The 26,988-nt window shown below is 46.8% G+C and overlaps 1 protein-coding gene across 6 annotated transcripts in view; it reads left to right on the top strand.

The window, feature by feature from the left end:
- Positions 1-26,988, top strand: part of ACHE (acetylcholinesterase (Yt blood group)) — a 152,546-nt gene that overhangs the window by 79,233 nt on the left and 46,325 nt on the right. For all 6 annotated transcript variants that reach the window (XM_085638175.1, XM_085638177.1, XM_085638178.1 and 3 more), the window contains exons 2-3: positions 13,883-15,420; positions 19,362-19,528. In XM_085638175.1, coding sequence (XP_085494301.1) covers positions 13,904-15,420; positions 19,362-19,528 — 1,684 coding nt within the window. In that variant the 5' untranslated portion in view covers positions 13,883-13,903. The remainder of the gene's footprint in view (positions 1-13,882; positions 15,421-19,361; positions 19,529-26,988) is intronic.

The following is a 26,988-nucleotide window of genomic DNA, read 5'->3' as shown; positions in this document are numbered from 1 at the left end:
GGTCAGCAAGTCAGAGCCACTAGGACATACAAGATGCCCAACTGGAACTTTGAATGTTGTGGACTCTCAGTAGTTCTTTCATCAAATTGAGTGATCCTCGGCAATTCACTTTATGCCCATGGGCCTTAGTTCCTTTTCCCTCTAAATTTTTGAGGTTGCCATGAGGCAGTTCATTTTGTCTTCTTCATTGTTTCATGATTAGGGTTATTTATTCATTCATATGTTTTTACTGTGATCTTTTTTGATCAAAAAGATCTTTTTATTGTGTTTTGAAGAAATACATTGTATCATAAATTGTATTGTAATAAATTGAAGTCAGAAACCCATCCACTTTGAGTCCTTGTGCCAATGCATAACCACTGGTGAGTGTTTTTTTAGAGTGGCCCTAGAGTGAGTGGCGTGTATAGGATGAATGTAAGTTGAGGTAGTGTTGGTATTCCTCCCAGAGGACAACTTCTGATATATTTCCGTGTACGAACTCTACTCCTTTGGGTTTCCAAGTGTTCCTCTCTTTGTTTATATATTCATTCATATTGAGCCATTGCAAAGCTCTCGCCTTCTTCTGATGTGAAGGCGTCTGTCACTCCCCCCTCCCACCCACAATGGCCCGATAGTGCCAGACATTTGTGAGCAGCGTCTTGGCTTGTGATGAGGTTGCTGCAGCCAGACTCTTTCACAGAAACGAATGAAACTAGGGTGAAGGGAGGACTCATGGCAGCCGTTCCTGTTCTTGATCCCACTTCTTGTGGTCCAGCCTCTTACTGGCACATACTGAACTGCAAACTGGTTTTGATCCAGGAAGTGACATACTGCATGCTGATGGAACCCGTACGAAATATGTTTAAGTCTCTGCTCGCTCCTACTTGTATCCAAGCAGAAGCTCAACTCTCACAGCAGTGGACCCTGACTTGTTCATGCCCTCGGTTATACTGACAGAAGACTCTGATCTGCTGCCACCCGTTTTAGAAGCATTAGGGTTCTAGCCCACTGCCAAAGTCTGGATCCCCAGATTCAATGTCAGTATGGCTTTGGCCTGCGATCTGCTGCCCTGTCCCTCAGTTTTAATGAATGTGTGCGGGAGTCCCACAAACACAATCTGCGGCTGTGCTATCCCTTCTGTTCTTCCTTTGTCCCTGAAAGTTTAAGCCCATGGACCCCTAAAAATACACACTGGTGCTCCTCAGGGTCGGTGCACTCTGATACAGGAACCCTTAACAGGATCTCCCTACCCTGTTGTCTCTAGGAGGTACCTCTGTTGAGGTGCTCTGCACGAGCACCAGCTGTTGTCAGCTTCATATTGTTCGTTGTTGTACCTGGTGCCAAGCAAGGGCCCCTATTTGTAAATTAGGTACTTATGCTCTAGGAAGGTGATAATGCTTGGGAATATTGTGGGCATTAGTTGCTGCTGTAAACATTAGTGACCGTTAGATAAAAAGTGCAAGGTAAATGACTCACAAACACTACGAGTGCATGTGTCGTTGGGGCTGCCCCTAGCTGGTCTCGTACTTTAGTTACAACTGTGGCTTGCAAGATAGAGGATGAGTCATTCCTCAATTCTTCTTGTTCCTTTAGCTTCACACCAGAACCCTCCAAAGCAAATTAGCATTCCATGCCTCCCACCCCCCCCCCCCCAACATGGCCAACCACCGTCACCCTTAATCCAGTATAAGGGAGGGTCGACCCACCCCACTTCCTGTAGAACTACCAAGCCCCAAAAAACACATAAAGCCGATAGCCAAACAGGGATGGAGAGGTGGGAACTCATGTGGCGAGGAAGACAATAGAGGGGGTGCACACAGGTCCGCCCCATATGTCCCGGGGCATGACAGGGCATTTGGTGAAGTGTGGAGGGAGTTCTTCTAAATTTGGTTTCACCCATGGCACTGTCTGAGCCAAAGCCGGCCTTGGCTGCATCTTCATGCCCCTAAGACCGATCCTGGCAGCATGCTCCTGGCCTGCTGCCAGCGTCTGGTGCCCTCTTCTTGATGCCAGTCTGGAAGATGGCAGGCCATGCATGAATTCTTGATTTTCACAACCATAGTTTTCTGGATTGTCGCAGTGCCACAACCTTAACAGTACGTGTCTTATGGGCAGGTGGCATTTGGAGACAGGGTTGCGGGCAACAGTGGTGTGAGTGGGCACAGATGCTTTTCTACTGGCCTGGCCCCAACAAAAACCGGTAACAGCTGCACTTGCAAGAGAGACTAGAGGCAGAGCCCACCATTGCAGACCCTACTTTCAGACATCAGCGGACGGTGCTGAACTTGTCATCAGTGGCGGCTGCAGGCCCCAGACATCCACAGAAGTGTACAGACTCTGGGCTCTCAATATAGGTTACGGACTTGGCCTCTCAGTGGGGCTAATGGCCACTGATCGGCCAATGAAGCTTACTTTCCTGGACCCCAATTTAAATGACATATACCCTAGTGATAGATAAAGACAGACTGCACCCCCACACGTTGAGGTTACAGACCCTGGGCCTTCAGAGGCGGTTACAGACTCTCTCTCCTTTAGAGTTTAGATGCTCTGGCTCTAGAAGTTGCTGACCTTGTGCCCCTAAAGATGTCATAGACCTTCGGCTTACTATAAAGTATCTCTGGGTCCTTCAGGGATGGGTACAGACCACTTCTCTGAGGTTACACATCCTGGGTCCCATGGGAGGCACTGCCCTTCGGCCTCCGATAGAGTTTAAAAACCAGGCCTCCCTCGTGAACCATACAGACCGCTCAGACAGGCAGACAACTGGGGTGACTGGTCCCAGACCTCAAAGGAGGCCACAGACCCTCTGCCGTCTTTAGTGGGTACAAATAAAATCCTTGCCCCCCCTCCCCCTCTTGTGATGGATAAAGCCCCCCACCCACTCAACTGAGATTACAGATCCTATAGGATGTCACAGGCACTCGAACTTCTACAGAGGTTAAATATCTTGGGCTCCCAATTCAAGGATACAGCCCCCCGCCCCCCGGCCTCCCTCCACCCGAGGTCAGAGGCCCCGAGTCTGCGGGGTTATCAATTGTGTCTCGCGACTGGAGTTGACACACGGAGCCGCACAGACGTCCAATGGGGTCTGGGGTCAAAGAGACATCCTACGTGCTGCGCCGCCAGTAGCGAGTGCGCTTGCGCCGGGGGGCGCGACGAGGGGTTATTTTAGGTGCGTCTAGGATGTCGGTTCGGTCATGTATTCTTTCCGATTCAGGCATATTAATATCTCCAGACGCAGGGCTTTTGGGCCCTGTGTATTTTGATAGTGGAACAACTGCGTCCATGTATATGGCATGTCTTCCGTGCCCTAAATAGCCGCGGGCAGCTGCTCCCGGGTCACTTTGATGCCACACTCCATTCATATACTTCACAAACTAACAGCAAACTGCTTCTACCGCAGTCGGGTCTGCCATTCCACGTGCCCAACAACAGACTTAATAGCTGTCACTCTCTACACCCAGATGCCAGTCTAGCAAGTAGTATCTTCCAAGTCCGATGCCTGCAGAAAAGTTGCCAGCCCAGCAGCTGTGAGCCTCTGTGCCCAACATCTAGTTTAGCTGGCAAGCCCAGAGGCCAAAACCCATCCCACGGTATGTTGTGCCACCCTTTATGTTAACAAGCAGTCAAACAGTTGCCATGGTCTATACCCAACAGTCGCTTTCACAGCTGCCACCCTCTGTGCCCAACGACCACTCTATCTGTCACTCTTGATGGCCAGCAGCCAATCTGACAGATGTCGCCCGCTTTACTATCAAGCAGTTCGACAGCTGCTATACTGTATGTTCAAATGCCATGGTAGAAGGTGGCATCCTCTATGTCCGAGAGCCAGTAAAGCAGTTGGCATCCTCTGTGCCCATCCACCAGTCTAACAGCTGCCATCTGTGGTGCCCAGGAGCCAGTCGAACAGCAGCCAGTTTTTGAACGCTGTCGTCGCTGTGCCCCATGGCCATCACCGTCGCCCATGACCAAATGCCTGCCTAATTTTTTCCACCTTCAAGGCTATTAAGGAAAGTACCATCTAGTATTCTGTGTCCAACAGCCAGCCTAACGGCGGCCTTCTTTGTGCCCTACAGCCATTCCCACACATGCTTCCTCTATGCCCTACAGACTGTCGTAAGCTGCAGCCAGCCTCCTTCTCCAGGAGCCACATTTACCACTGGGGCGATCTCTGTGATAAACGGCATGTCTAGAGAAGTGACCTCTGTAACCCAGAAGACAGCTGCACAGTTATCGTCTTCTGTGTCTTACAGGCTGTCTCTCAAATGCCTTCAGCGGTGCCCCATATCCAGTCTTAGTGCTGCCATCCTGCAGTCTCACTGGCATCTACCTATGGTGCAGAACAACCGGTCAGATGCGCCCCTGTGCCCCATAGTAAAATACGCCCATGTCCATAATCCACACCAGGGGTGGGCATAGTGGGCGTAGTGGGGCTACGTGAAGCAGCGCGTAGTGTGCCCAAATCTACGCACACTCGCGCGCTCCGTGTAGCCCCACTACGCGCCGCCCGCCTCCCGCCCACCCTCCTTTTAAATTAATACCCTGCATGTTAAATAAATAAAAGTAAAGAGACTTACCTGAAGCGCGGCGTCTCCGGGGCTCCCTCTTCCTCGTTTTCAACTTCTTGACAAATGCGCATGCACGGACGCCCGCGCATGCGCATTTCTTGCGATTAATTAATTGTTGCTGTGGTCATCTCTAAATTAGCCAGACATCGCCACCTTGTGGCAGACTGTCACAAGCGCCGGTGTTGACAATTAAGTACCGGTGCCCAGCACCGGAAACCACTGGCTCAAATTAAGCACTGGTCCAACACACTTTTGCTAGTTTCTCTGGAAACCACTCTTGACACTCTCTGTACATTCTTCCACCTCTATGGGTGCTAAGGTTTTCCCTTATTTCTAATCCAGTTTCCAACACTGTCTATCAATTTCCTTTTCAGTCTGTGTCTGTAAAATCCTTCGTTACCAAGCTGACTCCTACTCAAACTTTTCATGAAGAACAGATAGTGACACGTTTGGTTCCCCCAAACAACCTGTCACAAGGTTGTCATTTTCCATTCACCTGTAACCAGTCTTACAGCCACCATCAATTATGCCCAGCAGCCAGCTTCACTACTCCCATCTTCTGCACAATGCATCCTGCTTCACAGCAACCTCAGCTGTGACCAGCAGCCACCTTAGCATTGGTCTTCTTTTGTGCCCTTCATTGAGATGGCAGAGTTGGCACCCTTATGGCAGCTACTCCCTGTGTCCCATATCCCATCTTACGTCTCCCATGCATTGTGCCCAACATGCAGATTTGCAGCTGATTTACAAGCTGTCAGCACTCCCACAACAGAAATTCTACATTCTGGCATCTTCCTTGCCCAACAGACTTTCACCCGGCTGACATTCCACAAGCACAGCAGTCAGTCCAACTTTTACCATCCTCCGTGAATAACAGAGTCTCACATCTGCCATCTTCTGTGTCTAAAGGGAAGCCTGAAAATGTGGCATTCTTTGTATCCTACACACAGTCCCAGAACTGATGCCCACTTTGCCCAACAGTGTTACAGCAAACAAATGATGGACGGAATGCTGACAATGCAAAAATTCTCCAACAGTCAAAAGATCTGGGTTAAATCCATCGTTCTTTTGCCCACTACGCCACCTCTTTTGGACCCTGCAATATGCAAATCAGTCTTGACCCTGCACCCACTGGGAACAATCCAGACTGAACTGCCAGGCCAAGTCCTCCCTGGACCGGAAACAAGCATCCTGGAACCGGATTCAGGGTATGTCACCCTTCTTCAGCCAGGCTAGCTTGAATCCAGTAGCACAGTGAGCAAGGGGCCCACGTCTGGGCATACCCATCCCACTTAGGGCGAAATGTGTTACAGCAAACAAATGATGGATGGAATGCTGACAATGCAATCATTCTCCCCCAGTCAAAAGATCTGGGTTAAATCCATTGTTCCTTTGCCCACTACGCCACCCCAGTTTGCCCAACAGTCACCCTCATCATTGCAACCACGCATACACAAGAGCTATTCTAGAAGGTACCAACCCATGTACTCAACAGCCAACCACAAGGCTATGGTCATGCATGCCAAGCATCATGGTTCACGGCTGCCACCCTCAGCAATCAACAGCTAGCCTTTTGTCTGCCATCCTCTGGGGTCAACAGCCGCTCTCACAGTTGTCATGCTTTAGAGCCAATTGGAAAATACCCATCCTCTGCAGCCAGCATCCATTGTGACCATTACAGTCTCATATGCCCAACATCCATTCTAGCTCCTGCTACCCTGTATACTCAGGTACCAGTCTAAAAGATGTATCTTCCAAACCCATTAAATGGTCTCACACCTCCAGATATTACTGACCAACATGGCGGGTAAGGATGTCAGCCCTCTCTGCCAACAGAAAGTCTGCCCACTGCCAACCTCTTTCCAAGGAGTCTTTACATAGGTGTTCTCTTCCATACACAAACAAGCATTTGCAATGCAATAGGTCTTGCATTTGCGAGATTTTGGCTTTTTACATTGTAAATGACAATGCCTTTTATTTATGTGTTTAAAAAACCTGCAATAATAAAAGGCTTTGTCATTTACAATACCAATAGGTCAAAGTTACGAAAATGCGAGACCTACTTGGGGGCCATGTGGGAGGAGGGGCGCACTGCGGCAGCAGCCAGGCGTCAGGCGTCACGTCACAGCTATCGCCTTCTTTGCAAAGCTAAATGGGGGGGTGATCGCACAGGTACCTTCATGGTGCGGAAAGCTCTTAAGGGGTGGCAACGGTAACAAGGTAGCCAGCACGACGAGAGGAGGCACAGTTCCCATATTTTTTTAATGCACTTCCATCGATGGTCATAAAGACCCTTCTCTAACCACCGTGGCTCTTTAGGCCCCCCCTGCACCAGTGAACCAAAGCATTAAAATGAGCTTCCAAAAGAAACATTCGAAAGCGCGGTAGCAAAAACACAGCCATGACAGCTCCAGGCCTTCTGTTGCTCCCAGTGCATTCTGCATCACACGGCAAGCATCAGACAGGCGTCCGGAGCCAGGGCCACTAACCAATCACATACTTCATTAAAGGAGGGCAGAAGAGGGAGAGCGGAAGCCCTCCGCCAGCCTTTTGTTGAGGCAGGGGGCACGCGTGTACAGCGGATGCAGATGCTCCTCTGCACACAAACTGCTGGGATGTTCGGAGGAATTAAACAGCTGTGTCTATCGCAGTCTGCTGGGAGCAGACTGAAATACTGGCGCATGAACACACCACGCTGTTGTTTAGTACTTCTCTAAAGTCTGCGCTTCGAGCAAGGGAGAGGATGGCTGCATAGACAACATTTCTATCAAACAGCAGTCACTTCCGTGCCCAAGCAGATAAGCTACATCTTCATCAGCAGCACGCGATCTCTGCTGGCACATTTGTTAGTCCAATGGAGGCAGCCACGTTTGCCGCTAGGAACAGAAAAAGACGCGCAGCAATGCAAGCACGCTGACGTGGCAGGGGAGAACCACTAGGCATACACATGACGCAGCACCTACTAGTGCTAGCCGATTCTTGGGGGTCTCAATGTTGGCAAATTAAGAACTTCGGCTCAATTTGATCAAGCAATTTGTTCAGGATCACACAATTTGGATAGTGGAGCAGACTAAATTAAACTACTAGGTTCGGGAGAAACTTCCAATACGCCGGAGTAATCTTACGCAATTTCGCATAATGCATGCTGCCCAAAAATCCTGAAATTATGATTATGCCTCACGGAAAGGTGTTAACAAGAAAGAACAGGCGCAATGCTGATGACCATAACGCGAGTGGACGCCGTTCGCGGCACTTGTGATTTTTTAGCTATTTTTAATAATTGTTTGAAATTAATAATCATCTGGGACTATTTTGCATTGACATGCTTTGAATATTTACACCAATTTGGCCCGTTGACATGCTGCATAGATGAAGAGGCATGAATCAGCAACTCAATCTTCTGCCACGTTAATATCCTGACAACGTGTTCCTTTTATAACATTACCTGAAGCGAAACAGAGAGAGGTGATTCATGCCTCTTCATCCAAGCGGCATGTCAACGGGCCAAATTGGTGTTAACATTCAAAGCATGACAATGCAAAATAGTCCCCGACGAGCATTCATTTCAAACAGTTATTTCATCTTTAATAGATTTCGAGTCTGCGTCCAGTCACTACTATGGATATTTTTGGCTATCAAGTTCAAACCGCAAATTAAAGTTTTAACGTACGTGGTAGCTTGTAACCACGTAATTAGTAGGCACGCATTTTTGATGATGCATAGATTCAACAAAGTATATCGTACATTCAATGTAAAGGTAGAACACACAAAATATCAATTAAGTTAGTATTGTAACTAACTGTAAGCACGTAATTATTAGCCACGCATTTGCAAAGCCACGAGTACAGCGATCGCGAAATCGAAAGCAATACCTTTTAGAAACAGAGAAATCCGCGAGTGGTGCGCACGCGCGCGCCTCAGCAAGCCATATGCTTTCAATTATCACGCCCGTGTCTGGGCATGATAATTGAAACCATATGGCAGCATTGCGCGTAATAGACACCAATGGTCTATGGGCGGAGCAATGCGCCTGCCTTTGGCCTATTGCGTGCTATCTTAAAAACAAACACGCAGGCAAAAGCCAACAGCACGACATGTAACTAAAAATACACGCACGCGCATGTAAAATACACGCACGCGCATGTACAATTCCAGGGTCCATTTCGGAACCCCGGACAAAAGGACTCTCGCTGCACGAGCAGTGCTATGCACTACATCGCTAGGCGCGAGACCTAAAAATGGTTTAGGAACAGCCACACTCTACAAAGAACAGCGAGTTTTGCATCTTCTCTTCTTTGTGCCCCACAACCAGTCTCACTTCTGCTCTGGTGTTCACCCCCAAACCAGTCCAACCACTGCCAGTCCATCAGCTGGAATCTTCTGTGGCCATCAGCTTGTCTGACATCACTATGGCCAACTGTTTATCTTACAACATTTTCTCGACGTGGCGGTAGATCATTTAGGTTTCTTGCCCCACCCATTTAGAATTATCTTCCTGTGTTTAGAAGGCTGTTGAAACATGCCTATTTAGTACCTTCATCCTCTTGGTACGTGCCACCTGCTCCGTAATTGGACATGGGCCAGAATACCTCTGGCAGTTCACTGCTGTGCTTTAGCAAATTGTGCTGTTCATTCATTCATTCATTCATTCATTCATTCATTCATTCATTTATTCATTCATTCATTCATTCATTCATTCCACTTGCAATGGTTGTGTTGCTGCTTGTTGCATTTATTGTCTCACAATATTTCTATTACTGACATTACATAGAAATGGGGTGGTTGGAACCCTCCCTCTATCTCTGGCAGTTTTGCGGTGGTATAACCCATCTTACTCCATTTCCTACTTTGCCCAACTTGTTTAGATTCTGGAAAATGCTAGTGAATACCAAGGATCAAACTGACTGTGATTGCAGACTGTGGGAAGGCCTTGAGTGTTTGGCATTGACTCATCCCTCTTGTGCAGTTTCCACTTTTATAACATATTTCTGAAGATCTTGCCTGAGAGTGCTGGTTGGCAGTAATAATTCTCATTGGATTGTTTTCATATACCAGTGCTATTAGTGCAGGTGCAAATCATACATTTACCAAAAAATGTACGCTTATATTACAGGCCGTATCCATAGTGTATTCTAATTTACTAGAGCCACACCACACATGTAATAATTGGACCCAAATGCGACAATGTACAGATCAATTAACTTTATTTATTCCTTTTAATAGGAGTGTATATATTGCCTCTATGTACATTTCTGAGGGTTCTTTAAATTGTATAGTTCTATGGTTTTCAACTGAAGTAAACTTGACATTCATGTGTTTTTCAACTGTTGGTGTTTTACAGATCCCCTTTGGGCAGGACTGAGTCATTATATTGTGACTTATTCAATAGAAACTTCGGGGTTTGCGGGTTATCTTTTAAAAGTTAAGGGTATTAGAATACTCTTTGTTTCTTCGACCACTTTCTACCTTGCAGTTGCCCACGGTGCATTATGACTAGGGCTCCCGGTTTTATGGTATTTAGGTTTTTTACCATTTCCGTCGGTATTTATCCATATTTATTTTTTGCCCATCTTATTGGTATTTATCCATATTTATTTTGAGTTTTGAGAATATATGGAGTCACAAATGGTATATTTCCACATTTAATTAACTGATAACCATGCACTCATACTTTGCAGCCTGTCGCTTTTTAGCAAATTAAGCAGCCAAATATAGCAAAACTCTACACTTAGAAATACATTTGAGCATTATAATACAAATATACGTTACCATACACCTACATTTAGGAAAATCTCAACCTATTTTTAACTTCTCATGCTGCATATCTGCTCAGCTAGAAATCACGAAAAACAGCATGGAGAGTCACCCACAAGAAGCACAATGTTCTGTATTTTTCTGCTTTTAAAAATAAATACAGACAGGAAACACTTTGTTTTTTGTCTGTAATTAGCTGTAAAATGCAGTAAAAATGGAAAACCGGGAGCCTTAATTATGACTCATTAATCTGTTGATTATTCCTCTGTGCCGAAGTGGTTTGATGGTGCCTTTGTTTAGTTTTGGGTCAGCATGTTTTCATTTTTTTCCCTAGATGCTTTAGTGTGTACAGGGTTCTTATATACAATTTGGCTTAGCACAATCTCACTTTCTCCTTAGCCACTTTCTGGTTTGTGCATCACCATTGTGCAGGTGGTTGGTCCTCCTCCACTCTGGTGGGTTTGTTGGTCTCTTCTTTTTAGTTTTGGGCTCAGTATGTTAACATTGATCCCTTAATTGCTTGTATGTATTTTCAGTTTCTCTGGACTGTTTGGGGCCAGCATAATCTACTACACCATTGTGCAAGTGATTTTCCCTCCTCTGCTGAGGTAGTTGTGTTGGGGATTATTTTTGGCTTGGGGTAAGTGTGTTCTAATTTGATCCTTAGGGGACTGGGTAGTTTTCTAACTACCTTTCGTACAGTTGTGGGTCTTGGCAATCTCCTTTGCTCCATCTTTGCCACTTTCTGGTTGGCAGGTGCCTATTCTACTGGATAACCCATTAGGTTCTTGATTGTTCCTCCACTTGGGTGGTTTTGGTTGTGTCTTCTACTCAGTTTGAGATTAGATTGTTGTCATTTGTTCCTTGTTTGCTTGGATGGGATTGCAGGTATTGCAGAACATATTTAGGTGAATGTCCTTGCTGTTGTTCCTGTGCCACTTTGTGGTTTTGCAAGGGTCTCTTGTGCAGGACACGAAGTTTATGCTCATGGTTGTTCCTGAGCCGTTGGATGGTTTTGCTGCTGCTTTTTGCGTCTGGCTAGAGACAGCTTTAGCCATATACCAGAGCCGATGTAATCACTACAAACAGTATATAAAGAGGCATATTGGCTTGCTAATATGTGTATCTTCTTTATGGGCATTGGATAGGGCAGCAGTGATGCCAGCGGCTCCTGGCGTAGGGCAGTGGCTGGTAACCGATAGGCATATTAGCACAGACCCTGCATCAAATACAGTAGGAAGGGTTTTCCATGGTTTATCTGTGACAAATACAACACAAGGAGGGTTTTCATTCTAAACTGCACGCAAAACACCATAGGAATGGACTTTACGTTAAGTCAAAACTAACAGATCTTCTCACATAGATCTCTAGTTGCGGAGAGGCAAAAGAGGCTCGGGTTTCATTGTATATATCTGTAAATATATATTTTGCGGCAGATTTATCATTATTTCACACAGCGCACACAGCCACCCGGCTGCACTGCATAAATGGAAAGGGCAGAAATGCGCAGTATTTAACATGACGCAGCACATCCCTGTCCTTTCCTTGCTCTGGCTCACAGTCTGCTGCCTAGCACCAGTGCAGGCCCCCCTTGCACCATGGTGCAACGGTGACTGTTTTGGAGGCAGGATTGGTTTTGTCCAGGAAGGGGCACCATCCTGCACAAACATCAATCCTCGGAGGCATTCTCCTCTTTCTAAGTGTTGCTGCACACTTTGGAAGAGGAAGCAACAAGGAGAAATAAATATATTTCTCCTCATAGTTCCTCCCCCAGGAGATGCTAGTAAACACAACTGCTTGTGTGCTTGATGTGTGGGTCAGTGAGCCATGTGTTGGGTTGGGGGGGTGGGGCGATGTGCCAGCGGTCACTGGGAAAGGAGCCTCGAAAGTAAATAAAGGGTGAGGTTGGGCTATCATTGCACCTCCCAGGCCCCCAGTCTTTGGCAATTCTCCTTAGTCGAAGCATTCCCACAAGGCTCACAAGCGGAGGAAGACGGCTCCCGCTTACAAAGGGTCTCTACCACATTATATCATGGGTAAGTGTCGTCCATCTTTAAATAAGTACCCAGCATGCCTTCTCCCATGGCCTCAACCAGAACAAGGCAACTTTTAAAGCCCTTATGGTGGAAAAGCAAAACACCCTAAACTCTGACCGCTCTATCACGGCTCACACACAAGAAGCCAATCACAACCAGAAGCAATCTCGCGCGCCTCACAGAGTACCAGTAACACACTAATGGCAGCATTCTTACACTATCATCTTCCACTATTGACAGCCCCCTCACACCCTTCACAGTAGAAGTCAAAAACTTTCAGAAGGACTATCAGCCTTCACACACTAGTCATCTATCACTATCGACAGCACTCACACCCCTAAATAACTTGCACTCCTAGACCACTGATGGCACCCTCACAGCTGACACAGACTGGCAGTCACACACTACTAGAGGCACTCTCGCAGCCCTCACAGACTAGCAGTTGCACTCTGCAGTAAGTACTCTTACACTTCTCACCCACTAGTAGTCACACAGCACCTGAAGCAATCTCACAAACTACAAGTCACATTCTCCCAGAAGCACTTTCACACCCCTCACAAACTAGCAGCAAAGCCGGTAAGTCTGGCCAATAGCTGAAATTGGCTCTTTTTTTTCTCCAGTGTTTTATTTAACATGAACTTGACCCGAAGGTATCAGAGCGCTATACATGAGCACCAGTTGAGTTACAGATGGACACATTCATTTTGTTTTTGGGCACAGAGAGTTTTTAAGTGATTTCCCAGAATCACAGGATGTTGAGCGTCACTGCCAAGACTCGAACCCGGTTCCCCAGCTTTGAGGTTGACCGCTCTAGCTGTAAGGCCACATCCTCTTAATTGATTGGGGAGTTTGTGTTTATATTATTGTGGCTGGGTAGGTGGGTGAATGCAAAATCGGCTTAGTGAGTCAGAAAATGGAGGCATGAGTTCACAGATGAGTGGCTGAGAGCATGTATGTCCGTGGGTGTGTGGATGGATGAATGAATGAATGAATGAATGAATGAATGAATGAATGAATAACCAAACCAGTTAAAGCATGAGTAGAGGCATCCAGGCATCCAGACATTTTTTGTTATAAATCAACATTATTAGAGTTGCCAATTCTTATTATATAGGTTGGAATTAGAATGTTCTTAAACTGTCCCCAACTTCTGTGAAGCCCGCCTGAGTTCTTGGTTCTTGTAAGCTTGTAGAGACCTGCTGGCAAATCATAAGAGGGTAAATGTTGGCATGGAAAAACTTCTCTCATCTAATCTAGTGGTACCATATGCTTAGCCCTGCCGTTTGATTCGTCACATGCAAATTCAGCTTAGGGTTGGTGTCATGTTGTACTGCTGTTCGTGGAACAAGATGTAAGTGTAATGGTGAGTTTACATCGTGTGTTTTATTCTGATACTCTTTCATCCTTCTTTTACTAAACACAAAATTAATAATTTTTACTTCCTGTTTTTTTTTTCTTTTTTCTTTGTTGCTCCCTGTTTTTCTAGGTGTACTTAGTTTTTTCTTCCACTTCACCCCTAACTTCTATTCTCACTGTACATTTCAGATAATCCACAGGCGAGCAGCAATGGTGGCCTCCGCACACGACTCATTTCCTCTGCTTGGGCTCTGTCTGCTAGCCATCTCTGCCACCCTGGTTGCGGCACAGACCGACAGTGAGCTCGTGGTCAGCACCAGATCTGGCAGATTGAGAGGTGCCAGAGTTCCACTTCTAAATGGCCACCTTTCGGTCTTCCTGGGGATCCCTTTCGCTGAACCACCTATTGGTAAGATGAGATTCCGCCCGGCTGAGCCGAAGAAGCCATGGAATGGTATACTGGATGCCACGGAATATTCCAACGCATGTTATCAGTATGTTGACAACCTATTTCCGGGGTTTTCTGGTGCTGAAATGTGGAATCCTAACAGGAACCTGAGTGAGGACTGTCTGTACCTTAATGTCTGGGTACCCTCTCCCAGACCTAAGAATGCAACTGTGATGGTCTGGATTTATGGCGGTGGCTACTACAGTGGCACCACGTCATTAGATGTGTATGATCCAAAGTACCTCAGCTTCACCGAAAAGGTGGTGGTGGTGTCAATGAACTACCGTGTTGGGCCGTTGGGCTTTCTGGCCCTTCCAGGAAGCCATGATGCACCAGGGAACGTCGGGCTGATTGACCAGCGGATGGCCATGCAATGGGTTCAAAACAATATCCAGTTTTTTGGAGGAAACCCAAAATCAATCACCATTTTTGGAGAGAGTGCAGGGGCAGCATCTGTGGGAATGCACCTTCTTTCACTTAACAGCAGGTCTTTGTTCCAACGGGCGATCTTGCAGAGCGGGGGACCCACTGCCCCCTGGGCCACTCTCACTCCAACTGAAATCCGTCGGAGAACCAAACTGCTAGCCAAGCTGGTTGGGTGTGAGAGGAACAATGACACTGACCTAGTGAACTGCCTGAGGACCAAGCACCCCCAAGAGCTCATCGATGAAGAGTGGTCTGTCCTACCTCATCCAAGCGTCTTCCGTTTTGCATTTGTCCCTGTTGTGGATGGAGATTTCCTTCCTGAGCCTGCAGAATCCATGCTGAACTTGGGCAACTTCAAGGAGACTGATATTCTGGCGGGTGTAAATTCGAATGAGGGTTCCTACTTCCTTGTGTACGGTGCTCCAGGCTTCAGCAAAGACAATGACAGCCTCATCTCACGAGAGGACTTTTTAGGAGGTGTTAAAATGAGCGTCCCCCAAGCTAATGAAATTGCTAATGAAGCTGTGGTCCTCCAGTATACAGACTGGACAGACGAGAACAATGGCTTAAAGAATCGCAAGGCCATGGACGATCTTGTAGGAGACCATAATGTCATATGCCCTGTAGTACAAATAGCATCAAAGTATGTGGAGCACGGCAACAAAGTGTACACATATCTGTTTTCTCATCAAGCATCTAATCTAATGTGGCCCAAGTGGATGGGTGTGCTTCATGGCTATGAGATCGAGTTTGTGTTTGGACTGCCACTGGATAGGACACTTAACTACACGGAAGAAGAGGAGATGCTGAGTCGGAAGATGATGCGCTACTGGGCCAACTTTGCCAGAACTGGGTAAGAACATGATGAATTCAGGAGCTCTGGGTGATGGGTTGGATAGGGATAAAGTTGGAAGCAATCACCCTAGAGGTACCAATAAGGTTGGAATGAGGAACAGAATGGGGCATTTCTTTTGAGATATCAGTGATGTTGTAAAAAAGATCAGAAAGGCATAGGTTTGGTGGTTAAAGCTACAAACGTGCCCTTAATGGACACGCGGGCCAAAGAAGGGTTTGAAGACTTCATAGTGCTTGTCACAGGAAGTGTTGGATATCTGACTTTCTATCATCTTACGGACATCTAGAGCTCAATTTCTGCTCTTAGAAAAGTTTAATGATTGGGCTGATAAACCAGAACACCCGAAATTAAAATTATTGTTTGATTCCCTTGACATTATTAATAATATGCTGTATCATGCTACTAGACCTATAAAGTTCCTAATCCTAAACCAATTCCTTTGACAAATTATTTCAGAGTGAAGATGGCACAACCAACTGATCTACAGATAACATCCTCCAAATGAGTCTGGGCAAAATCCCAATCCATTTAAGCCAATTCCTAGCCACAACTCTCAGACAACCCTTATTTTGCAACCGACTACATGAATATCTGGATTCACAGACCAATCTCCATCTATTTATTTATTTAAAGGATTTAGAGAGTAACTGGTTACCCCAAATAGTGTCCCCGCTCTAGGCGATAGCACCATATCGTGGTCAGATAGAGTCAGAAAGGGTTAGGGCCCACTCGTTCCACTAACTCTGCCTAAAGAGCCAGGTCTTGAGGTTTTTGCGGAAGCTCGTCTCCGAAGGTTCGAGTCTCGGGTTCAGTGGCATTGAAATCCACAGCTTGGCTGCCTGTAGTCTAAAAGAGCTACCGCCCAATCGAATTGGGGACTCTTGGGATGACTACCAGAGCTGCCTCTCTGGATCTGCGATGTCTAGAGGGGAAATAAGCCATAAACAGGGGAAAAAGGTAGCTAGGATCCCTTTGAATCAGTTTCCTCTGCGCAAAGCAGAGTGCTTTAAAAGAGACGCTATGCTTAATGGGGAGCCACTGTAGTTCAGCAAGACCCAGACTAATGGTAAGCCATTTTGGAATTCTTAGTAAAATCCCGGCTGCTGCATATTGTACTCTTTGAAGAATTCCCAGTCTGTCTTTGGAGACCCCCAACTAGAGCACATTGCCATAGTCCAGCTGAGACGCCAAGAGAGCTTGTATTACCGTCTTTGTACCTGAGTCCGGTATAAGCCCTATAATCTTCTTCAATGGCCTCAACACTCTGAAACACGTGCCCACCGTGGCCATGATCAGACTTTCAAATGATAACTGCGCATCAAAAATGATGCCCATTTTTTTCACTTTTGATTTAAGGAGCGGAGTAGCGGCCGGTTCACAAGGCCACCATGCGGAGGACCAGATTGAAGGCTGCTTCCCGAACACCATGACCTCTGTCTTGTCTGCATTTCGTTGCATGCATCGATTTTTTCTGATTTCTAGCCGCAACCCTCAGACAGCCCTGATATCACTACAGAATATGAATTCCGCGATCTACAGATAAATTCTAATCTATTTTAGTCGATTTTTTGGCAGCAACTTGGTGACAACCCTAATATAACAACAGAACATGTGCACACCTGGATGCAATCCGGGTTTCTTTCTGTTCTTTCTCTTCAGCAGGTATTATATAGACACACCTTCCCCTCAGATCCTTGGTATATGAGTTAGAGGGCCAAAAAGTGAAAACACATGCATTGAGGAATCCATACATTCTGACGGAAAACTGTAAATATTCAGGGCTAACTCCACATCTACGTGACTTGGAGATGTATGTACCGCATATGTATATATATGTATCGGAAGCAATAGAAAATCCAGAATTACTCGCCTGTCAATATTTATTTTCGATATTTTGTCCTCCATATTGTGTTACATCGATATCCTGGGATCGATATTCAGGGAGCACACTATTGCAAGGGCTTGATTCTACAAGCATGACCTCTTATCTACAAGGGTGGATACATCCCTGTCTTGGTACCAGAGAGTGTGCTGCTTCCCTTCCCCATCGCAATGTGCCCCCCCCCCCCCCCCAGGTATCTGCACTGTTCTCTATGCTCTTCAACACATATGCAGCAGTGTTAGCTGCAATTATACAATACTCTGCCTTCAATGTTTACTTACTCTGACAAAACCCAGATTCTTGTAGGATTGGACAGCTCTACTGGCACGGCTTCCTCTGATTTTCAAAAGTTCCATTCAGTCTTGGCCAAATGATTGTTGGAAAACTCACTGAGACTTAGTTGAACAAGACACAGAGGTATTATTTACTTCTGAATTAGGCACAATGCCGGAACCAGTATATTCTGCACAAATAATTTTTGGTTCACTGCTTTCTTTTGTACCTTGTGTTAACAAAGTTACTGATTCCTGCTTTCTGCCATTAAAATCTCTGCGGAAAATGCTTCCTTTCCTGATGCAAGAAGCCAACAAAGGTTAATCAGGCATTTATTTTGGTCAGATTGGGAATGTCCTCCATTTTGGCCAACCATGTGGCGGATAGGTAGAATTGAGATTATTTCTAATATGGCAGCAAGACTCTTACTAGACTTAAGGAAGCATGATCCTGTAAAATCTCAAATGGCCCCATTACAGTGGCTGCTGGTAGGCAAATGCAAAAAAACAGAGCCATTGGAATTATGCGGCAGGGGGGCACCACATTATGCAGCAGAGTTGACTAAGTTATGCGGCAACAAAGCGCAAATTATGCTTTATAATTTGACACATTGCTTGATAGTATTGCTTCAATATTTTGTCATTTTACTGTCTGGGCAAAGATTTCACATAATTAGTACTAGTTTAACAACCCAATTCAGAAAAAAGCAACTGAAAGATAACCAGTTAACCTTTGCACTGGGCCTTCCACTGCACCTGAATACTTGTTGCCATGTTTTTAGTAAAGTTTGATCTGTTTGAGCTAGCAACAACATTTTTTTGGCCAAATTGGCAGATTATGCAGCAGATAATGGATTATATGGCAAACGCTGAAAATCCATAACTATGCAAAAAGAAAAGCTGCAGCCATAACATTGCATAATTCCAGTGGCTCTGCTTTTAAAAGACTCTACATTATTCATCGGGCAGTACATGCAACAGAATCTAAATCTATTTAAACAAAAATAAATTGTGTGTGTACTCCTTGACAGATCCATTTGTTGCAGAAGGAAAATGCTCCTTGGTCAACCTCTAAGTAAGAGAGCAAGGCAAAGAGACAAATTGTGTTCCTATCCCTGGAAATCTTTTCAGATAAAACTGCAGTTCCTGGCTGACATCTTTCCTGTTTGTAGGATACTGAAAACGTTCCTGTTCTCACACTAGTGTAAATGACTTGGTCCCACATCCATAAAGCTTTGGAAAAACAGGAACTGGTGCTTTTGTCTTGGTCGCCGCTCCATATAGATTGAAGTCACCACATCTGGGGCAGACAAAGCTATGAGAGTAGTTGCATAGCACCACCTGGTGGTGTTGGGGAGTTATTGTTAGGGGAAAAGATTTAGATTTCTTGGATCCAGTCTAGTGCCTTAAGGGCATTCATAAGGTGAGGAATCTGTTGTAAGATATGTTACCAAAGGTACGTAACCTTTTCTTTTCAGCCTATTGTGAATAGCCTGACTTGCACAAGGGCACCTGCAGGCAATAGAGTGCGACAGAAGTACAGAAATGAAACCGAAAGGACAATGGTGTCGGGTAGGTGGGGTGGTATGATGGTGCACGATGAAGGTGGGGCACAAGACAGGTCCTTTGATGGCAGAAGATGCTGCCTTTCTAAGGGTGGAAATGTTTGGAAGTGGGAGTTCATGGTAGAGGGGACAAGCAAAGGGAAGGGAGATTGGGATGGAGATAGAATATTATGGCATGGACCAATCCTGTGAGTACCCACTTGCTTTATACTCCCATAGGAACCCCAATGAGGCGAATGAGCATGAGAGGAGGTGGCCCTTGTACAATCTGAGTGACCAGCAATTCATTGAACTCAACACCAAGCCCGTCCAAGTCCACAGCGGACTGCGCGTGCAGATGTGCACCTTCTGGAACCGGTTCCTCCCCAAACTTCTGAACATGACAGGTAAACACCGCCAGCACCTGCCCGGCAGGTCCATGCCTTGCATCTCATGTCACCGCTTATGCATAGCTCATTGCATCCTCATAGCCATCTGTACAGCTCAGTCCCAGATTGAGATGATCCATAGCTTATCAAAGGCATGGAAGGAAAGCAAAGACCCTGTACAGAGAGGAGCGGTGTGATCTTAGAGGCTGGTACCAAAGAAGGAATCAGTGACTGAAGAGGAGAGGCCCAGTGGGCAGGTGTATGTAAAGGAGCTCAGAAGCAGGTGTTGAAAACCTGCCAGAGTACTCGAAAAGTAGTGCAGTACAGATAGAGCAGTGCAGCACGGGTGAGTGCATGACTAGTGAGTGATAGAACAGTGCAGTACTTGTGATAGAATGACAGGTGAGTGATAGAACAGGGCAGCAATTGTGATAGAGCGACAGGTGAGTGACAGAGCACAGCAGCACAGGTGAGTGCATGACTAGTGAGTAACAGGTACAGCAGTGCAGCGCTTGTGAGAGAATGACAGTTGAGCGATAAAGCAGTGCAGCACAGGTGAGTGCATAACTAGTGAGTGATAGATACAGCAGTGCAGTATTTGTGAGAAATTGACAGGTGAGTGATAAAGCAGTGCAGCACAGGTGAATGCATGACTAGTGAGTGCTAGATTCAGCAGTGCAGCACTTGTGAGAGAATGGCAGGTGTGCGATAGAGCACTGCAGCACAGGTAACTGCTTGACTAGTGAGTGATCTATGCAGCAGTACAGTACTTGTGAGAGAATGACAGGTGAGTGATAAAGCAGTGCAGCACAGGTGAGTGCATGGCTAGTGAGTAATAGGTACAGCAGCACAGCACTTGTGAGAGAGTGACAGGTGAGTAATGGAGCGGTGCAGCATAGGTGAGTGCTTGACTAGTGAGTGATAGATACAGCAGTGCAGTACTTGTGAGAAAATGACAGGTGAGTTATAAAGCAGTGCAGCACAGGTGAATGCATGACTAGTAATTGATAGATACAACAGTGCAGCACTTGTAAGAGAATGACAGGTGTGCAATAGAGCACTGCAGCACAAGTGAGTGCATGACTAGGGAGTGAGAGCTACGGCAGTGCAGCGCTTGTTAGAGAATGACAGGTGAGCGACAGAGCACTGCAGCACAGGTGAGTGCATGACTAGTGAGTGATAGAAAGAAAAACAAAGGGGGGAGTAGAGAGGTTCCACTCAACGAGTGGTGGAGGTGGATACTTCCTCCCAATGAGGCGTACTTAAACAAAGGGATCCACCCGCATGTATAGTAGATCAAGAGACTCCCGTTCATACCATGTGTGTCCCACGGTCGTGGAGAATACACATCAGTTGTTAAAATACCCCTCACACACCAAAAGGGCCCTTGGTGTCATGCTTCATCATAGGGGTCTTCCCGCCCCTCTACGGGACGGGGCGTGCTACGACCAACGTATACGTGGGAGCACTGTTCTTGGTGAGACTACTATGTGTAGTGCAAGGGTGTGCAAGGAAGGGTCAGGAGTGAGTGGAGAGTGATTTTAAAAAAATACCTGGCTCACTGGACTAGGAAATTTTTTTTTATTCTGCCATCTAAGCTGGTATTGGTAAAAAGGTGGGGGTGGAGGGTGTATGCCTCAATGAGCTTGACCTCCTGGTGTCGACATGTTTCGAAGCTTCCCCAAGCTTCTTCGTCAGGACCTAAGAAGATCCCTTCCAACGACGCACTGTGATGTGGTGAAAAATAGTGGGTGAAAAAAAAAAAAAAAAAAAAAAAATAGGAGGTAAATAGCCTCCAAGAGTTGGTAACGCCCCAATGGGTCTTACATACTCCTTGTAACTTGCTGCAAAGAGAACAATTTCCTCGGAGCCGACCGGGGTGGTTATTTGAGCGGGACACTGATCCTAGGAGGCGTAGCCTATTTGGCACTCCAACCACTCGGTATATGAGCTCATGAGGAAATTGTTCTCTTTGTAGCAAGTTACAAGGAGTATGTAAGACCCATTGGGGCGTTACCAACTCTTGGAGGCTATTTACCTCCTATTTTTTTTTTTTTTTTTTTTTTTCACCCACTATTTTTCACCACATCACAGTGCGTCGTTGGAAGGGATCTTCTTAGGTCCTGACGAAGAAGCTTGGGGAAGCTTTGAAACATGTCGACACCAGGAGGTCAAGCTCATTGAGGCATACACCCTCCACCCCCACCTTTTTACCAATACCAGCTTAGATGGCAGAATAAAAAAATTTTTCCTAGTCCAGTGAGCCAGGTATTTTTTTAAAATCACTCTCCACTCACTCCTGACCCTTCCTTGCACACCCTTGCACTACACATAGTAGTCTCACCAAGAACAGTGCTCCCACGTATACGTTTGTCGTAGCACGCCCCGTCCCGTAGAGGGGCGGGAAGACCCCTATGATGAAGCATGACACCAAGGGCCCTTTTGGTGTGTGAGGGGTATTTTAACAACTGATGTGTATTCTCCACGACCGTGGGACACACATGGTATGAACGGGAGTCTCTTGAACTTAGTGAGTGATAGATACAGCAGTGCAGCACTTGTGAGAGAATGACAGGTGAGCGATAGAGCACTGCAGCACAGGTGAGTGCATGACTAGTGAGTGATAGATACAGAAGTGCAGCGCTTGTGAGAGAGTGATTGGTGAGTAATAGCCCAGGTGAGTGCTTGACAAGTGAGTGATACATGTAGCAGTGCAACACTTGTGAGAGAGTGACAGGTGAGTGATAGAGCACTGCGGTACAGGTGACTGCTTGACAAGTGAGTGATACATGTAGCAGTGCATCACTTGTGAGAAAGTGACATGTGAGTGATAGAGCACTGCGGTACAGGTGACTGCTTGACAAGTGAGTGATACATGTAGCAGTGCATCACTTGTGAGAAAGTGACATGTGAGTGATAGAGCACTGCAGCACAGGTGACTGTTTGAGTAGTGAGTGATACAGATGTGCAGCACTTGTGAGAGAATAACTAGTGAGTGATAGGTAGAGAAGTGCAGCACAGGGAAGTGCATCTCTCATGAATGACAGATAGAGCAGTGCAGCACTCATGAGAGAATGACTGGTGAGTGATAGAGCAGTGTTGCACAGGTGAGGAAATGACTGATGTGTGGTAGGTAGAGCAGTGCAGCACGGGTGAGTGCATGACTAGTGAGTGATAGAACAGTGCAGTACTTGTGATAGAATGACAGGTGAGTGATAGAGCACTGCAGCACAGGTGAGTGCATGACTAGTGAGTGATAGATACGGCAGTGCAGCACTTGTGAGAGAATGACAGGTGAGCGATAGAGCACTGCAGCACAGGTGAGTGCATGACTAGTGAGTGATAGATACAGCAGTGCAGTACTTGTGAGAGAATGACAGGTGAGTGGTAGAACAGTGCAGCACAGGTGAGTGCATGACTAGTGAGTGATAGATACAGCAGTGCAGTGCATGTGAGAGAACGACAGGTGAGCGATGGAGCACTGCAGCACAGGTGACTGCTTGACTAGTGAGTGATCTATGCAGCAGTGCAGTACTTGTGAGAGAATGAAAGGTGAGTGATAAAGCAGTGCAGCACATGTGAGTGCATGGCTAGTGAGTAATAGGTACAGCAGCGCAGCACTCGTGAGAGAGTGACAGGTGAGTGAAGGAGCAGTGCAGCATAGGTGAGTGCTTGACTAGTGAGTGATAGATACAGCAGTGCAGTGCATGTGAGAGAACGACAGGTGAGCGATGGAGCACTGCAGCACAGGTGACTGCTTGACTAGTGAGTGATCTATGCAGCAGTGCAGTACTTGTGAGAGAATGAAAGGTGAGTGATAAAGCAGTGCAGCACATGTGAGTGCATGGCTAGTGAGTAATAGGTACAGCAGCGCAGCACTCGTGAGAGAGTGACAGGTGAGTGAAGGAGCAGTGCAGCATAGGTGAGTGCTTGACTAGTGAGTGATAGACACATCAGTGCAGAATTGTGAGACAGTGACAGGTGAGTGATGGAAAAATGCAGCACAGGAAAGTGCATGACTAGTAAGTGATAGATACAACAGTGCAGTGCGTGTGAGAGAATGACAGGTGAGTGATAGAGCACTGCAGCACAAGTGACTGTAAGACTGGTAACTGATGGAGGAGTGCAACACAGGTGAGTGCATGCCTGGTGAGTGATCCATGCAGCAGTGCAGTACTTGTGAGAGAATGACAGGTGAGTGATAAAGCAGTGCAGTACAGGTGAGTGAATGACAAGTGAGTGATAGATATAGCAGTGTAGCACTGTGAGAGAGTTACAGGTGAGTGATGGAGCAGTGCAGCACAGGTGAGTGCTTAACTAGTGAGTGACACATGTAGCAATGCAGCACTTGTGAGAGAGTGACAGGTGAGTGATAGAGCACTGCAGCACATGTGACTGCTTGACCAGTGAGTGATACATGTAGCAGTGCAGCACTTGTGAGAGAGTGACAGGTGAGTGATAGAGCACTGCAGCACAGGTGACTGCTTGACTAGTGAGTGAGACAGCTGTGCAGCAATTGTGAGAGAATGGCTGGTGAGTGATAGGTAGAGCAGTGCAGCACAGGGAAGGGCATCTCTCATGAATGGTAGGTAGAGCAGTGCAGCACTCATGAGAGAATGACTGGAGAGTGATAGAGCAGTGTTGCACAGGTGTGACTCTTGAGCCATAGATAGAGCAGTTCAGCACAGGGGAGGGAATGACTTATGCGTGGTAGGTAGAGCAGTGCAGCGCCGTGAGTGCATGGCTGGTGAGTGATGGAGCAGTGCAGCACAGGTAAGAGAATGACTGGTAAGTAATAGAGCAGTGCAGCACAGGTGAAAGAATGACTGGTGATAGAGCAGTGCAGCTCAGGTGAAAGAATGACTGGTGAATAGTAGATCAGTGTAGCACAGGTGATGAAATGGCTGGTGAGTGGAAGAGCAGTGCAGGTGAAGAATGACTGGTTGTTTAATTGATAGAGCAGTGCAGAACTGGTAAGAGAATGACGGGTGAGGTATAGAGCAGTGCAGCACAGGTGAAATAATGACTGGTGAATAATAGAGCAGTGCGGCATAGGTGAAATAATGACTGGTGAGTGATAGAGCAGTGCAGCACAGGTGAGAGAATAACTGGTGAGTGATAGAGCAGTGCAGCGCAGGTGAAATAATGGCTGGTGAGTGACAGAGCAGTGCAGCACAGGTGAGAGAATAACTGGTGAGTGATAGAGCAGTGCAGTGCAGGCTAAATAATGACTGATGAGTGGTAGATAGATCAGTGCAGCACAGGTGAGAGAATGACTGGTGAGTGATAGAGTAGTGCAACACAGGTGAGAGAATGACTGGTGAGAGATAGATTAGTTCAGTGCAGGTGAGGGAATGACTGGTGAGTGGTAGATAGATCCGTACAGCACAGGTGAGAGAATGACTGGTGAGCGATAGAGAAGTGCAATACTGGTGGGAGATAGATTAGTGCATCGTAGTTGAGAGAATGACTGGAGAGTGGTAGAGCAGTGCAGTGCAGGTGAGAGAATGGTGAGTGGTAGAGCAGTGCAGTGCAGGCGAGAGAATGACTGGTGAGTGATAGATAGATCAGTGCAGCACAGGTGAAAGAGTGACTGGTGAGAGCTATATCAGTGCACTGTAGGTGAGAGAATGACTGGTGAGTGGTAGAGCAGTGCAGTGCAGGTGAGAGAATGACTGGTGAGTTGCAGATAGATCAGTGCAGCACAGGTGAGAGAGTGACTGGTGAGAGCTAGATCAGTGCAGTGCAGGTGAGAGAATGACTGGTGAGTGGTAGAGCAGTGCAGTGCAGGTGAGAGAATGACTGGTGAGTGGTAGAGCATTGCAGTGCAGTTGAGAGAATGACTGGTGAGTGGTAGAGCAGTGCAGTGCAGGTGAGAGAATGACTGGTGAGTGGTAGATAGATCAGTGCAGCGCAGGCGACAGAATGACTGGTGAGTGATAGATAGATCAGTGCAGCACAGGTGAGAGAATGACTGGTGAGAGATAGATTAGTTCAGTGCAGGTGAGGGAATGACTGGTGAGTGGTAGATAGATCCGTACAGCACAGGTGAGAGAATGACTGGTGAGCGATAGAGCAGTGCAATACTGGTGGGAGATAGATTAGTGCATCGTAGTTGAGAGAATGACTGGAGAGTGGTACAGCAGTGCAGTGCAGGTGAGAGAATGGTGAGTGGTAGAGCAGTGCAGCGCAGGCGAGAGAATGACTGGTGAGCGATAGATAGATCAGTGCAGCACAGGTGAAAGAGTGACTGGTGAGAGCTAGATCAGTGCACTGTAGGTGAGAGAATGACTGGTGAGTGGTAGAGCTGTGCAGGTGAGAGAATGACTGGTGAGTGGTAGAGCAGTGCAGCGCAAGCGAGAGAATGACTGGTGAGTGGTAGAGCATTGCAGTGCAGGGCAGGTGAGAGAATGACTGGTGAGTGGTAGAGCAGTGCAGCACAGACGAGAGGATGACTGGTGAGTGGCAGATAGATCAGTGCAGCACAGATGAGAGAGTGATTGGTGAGAGCTAGATCAGTGCAGGTGAGAGAATGACTGGTGAGCGGTAGACCAGTGCAGCGCAGGCGAGAGAATGACTGGTGAGTGATAGATAGATCAGTGCAGCACAGGTGAGAGAATGACTGGTGAGTGGTAGAGCAGTGCAGTGCAGGTGAGAGAATGACTGGTGAGTGGTATAGCAGTTCAGGTGAGATAATGACTGGTGAGTGGTAGAGCAGTGCAGTGCAGGTGAGAGAATGACTGGTGAGTGGTAGAGCAGTGCAGTGCAGGTGAGAGAATGACTGGTGAGTGGTAGAGCATTGCAGTGCAGGTGAGAGAATGGTGAGTGGTAGAGCATTGCAGTGCAGGTGAGAGAATGACTGGTGAGTGATAGATAGATCAGTGCAGCACAGGTGAAAGAATGACTGGTGGGAGATAGATCAGTGCAGCACAGGTGAGAGAATGACTGGTGAGAGATAGATTAGTTCAGTGCAGGTGATGGAATGACTGGTGAGTGGTAGATAGATCCGTACAGCACAGGTGAGAGAATGACTGGTGAGCGATAGAGCAGTGCAATACTGGTGGGAGATAGATTAGTGCATCGTAGTTGAGAGAATGACTGGAGAGTGGTAGAGCAGTGCAGTGCAGGTGATAGAATGACTGGTGAGTGGTAGAGCAGTGCAGTGCAGGTGATAGAATGACTGGTGAGTGGTAGAGCAGTGCAGTGCAGGTGATAGAATGACTGGTGAGTGGTAGAGCATTGCAGTGCAGGTGAGAGAATGACTGGTGAGTGGTAGAGCAGTGCAGCACAGGCGAGAGGATGACTGGTGAGTGGTAGAGCATTGCAGTGCAGGTGAGAGAATGACTGGTGAGTGGTAGAGCAGTGCAGTGCAGGTGATAGAATGACTGGTGAGTGGTAGAGCAGTGCAGTGCAGGTGATAGAATGACTGGTGAGTGGTAGAGCATTGCAGTGCAGGTGAGAGAATGACTGGTGAGTGG

The sequence above is a fragment of the Triturus cristatus genome, chromosome 12 (assembly GCF_964204655.1).
Source record: "Triturus cristatus chromosome 12, aTriCri1.1, whole genome shotgun sequence".
In the NCBI taxonomy this organism is placed as follows: Eukaryota; Metazoa; Chordata; class Amphibia; order Caudata; family Salamandridae; genus Triturus; species Triturus cristatus.
Note: the sequence above shows the minus strand (reverse complement) of the source record. Positions and strands in the feature narration are given on the sequence as shown.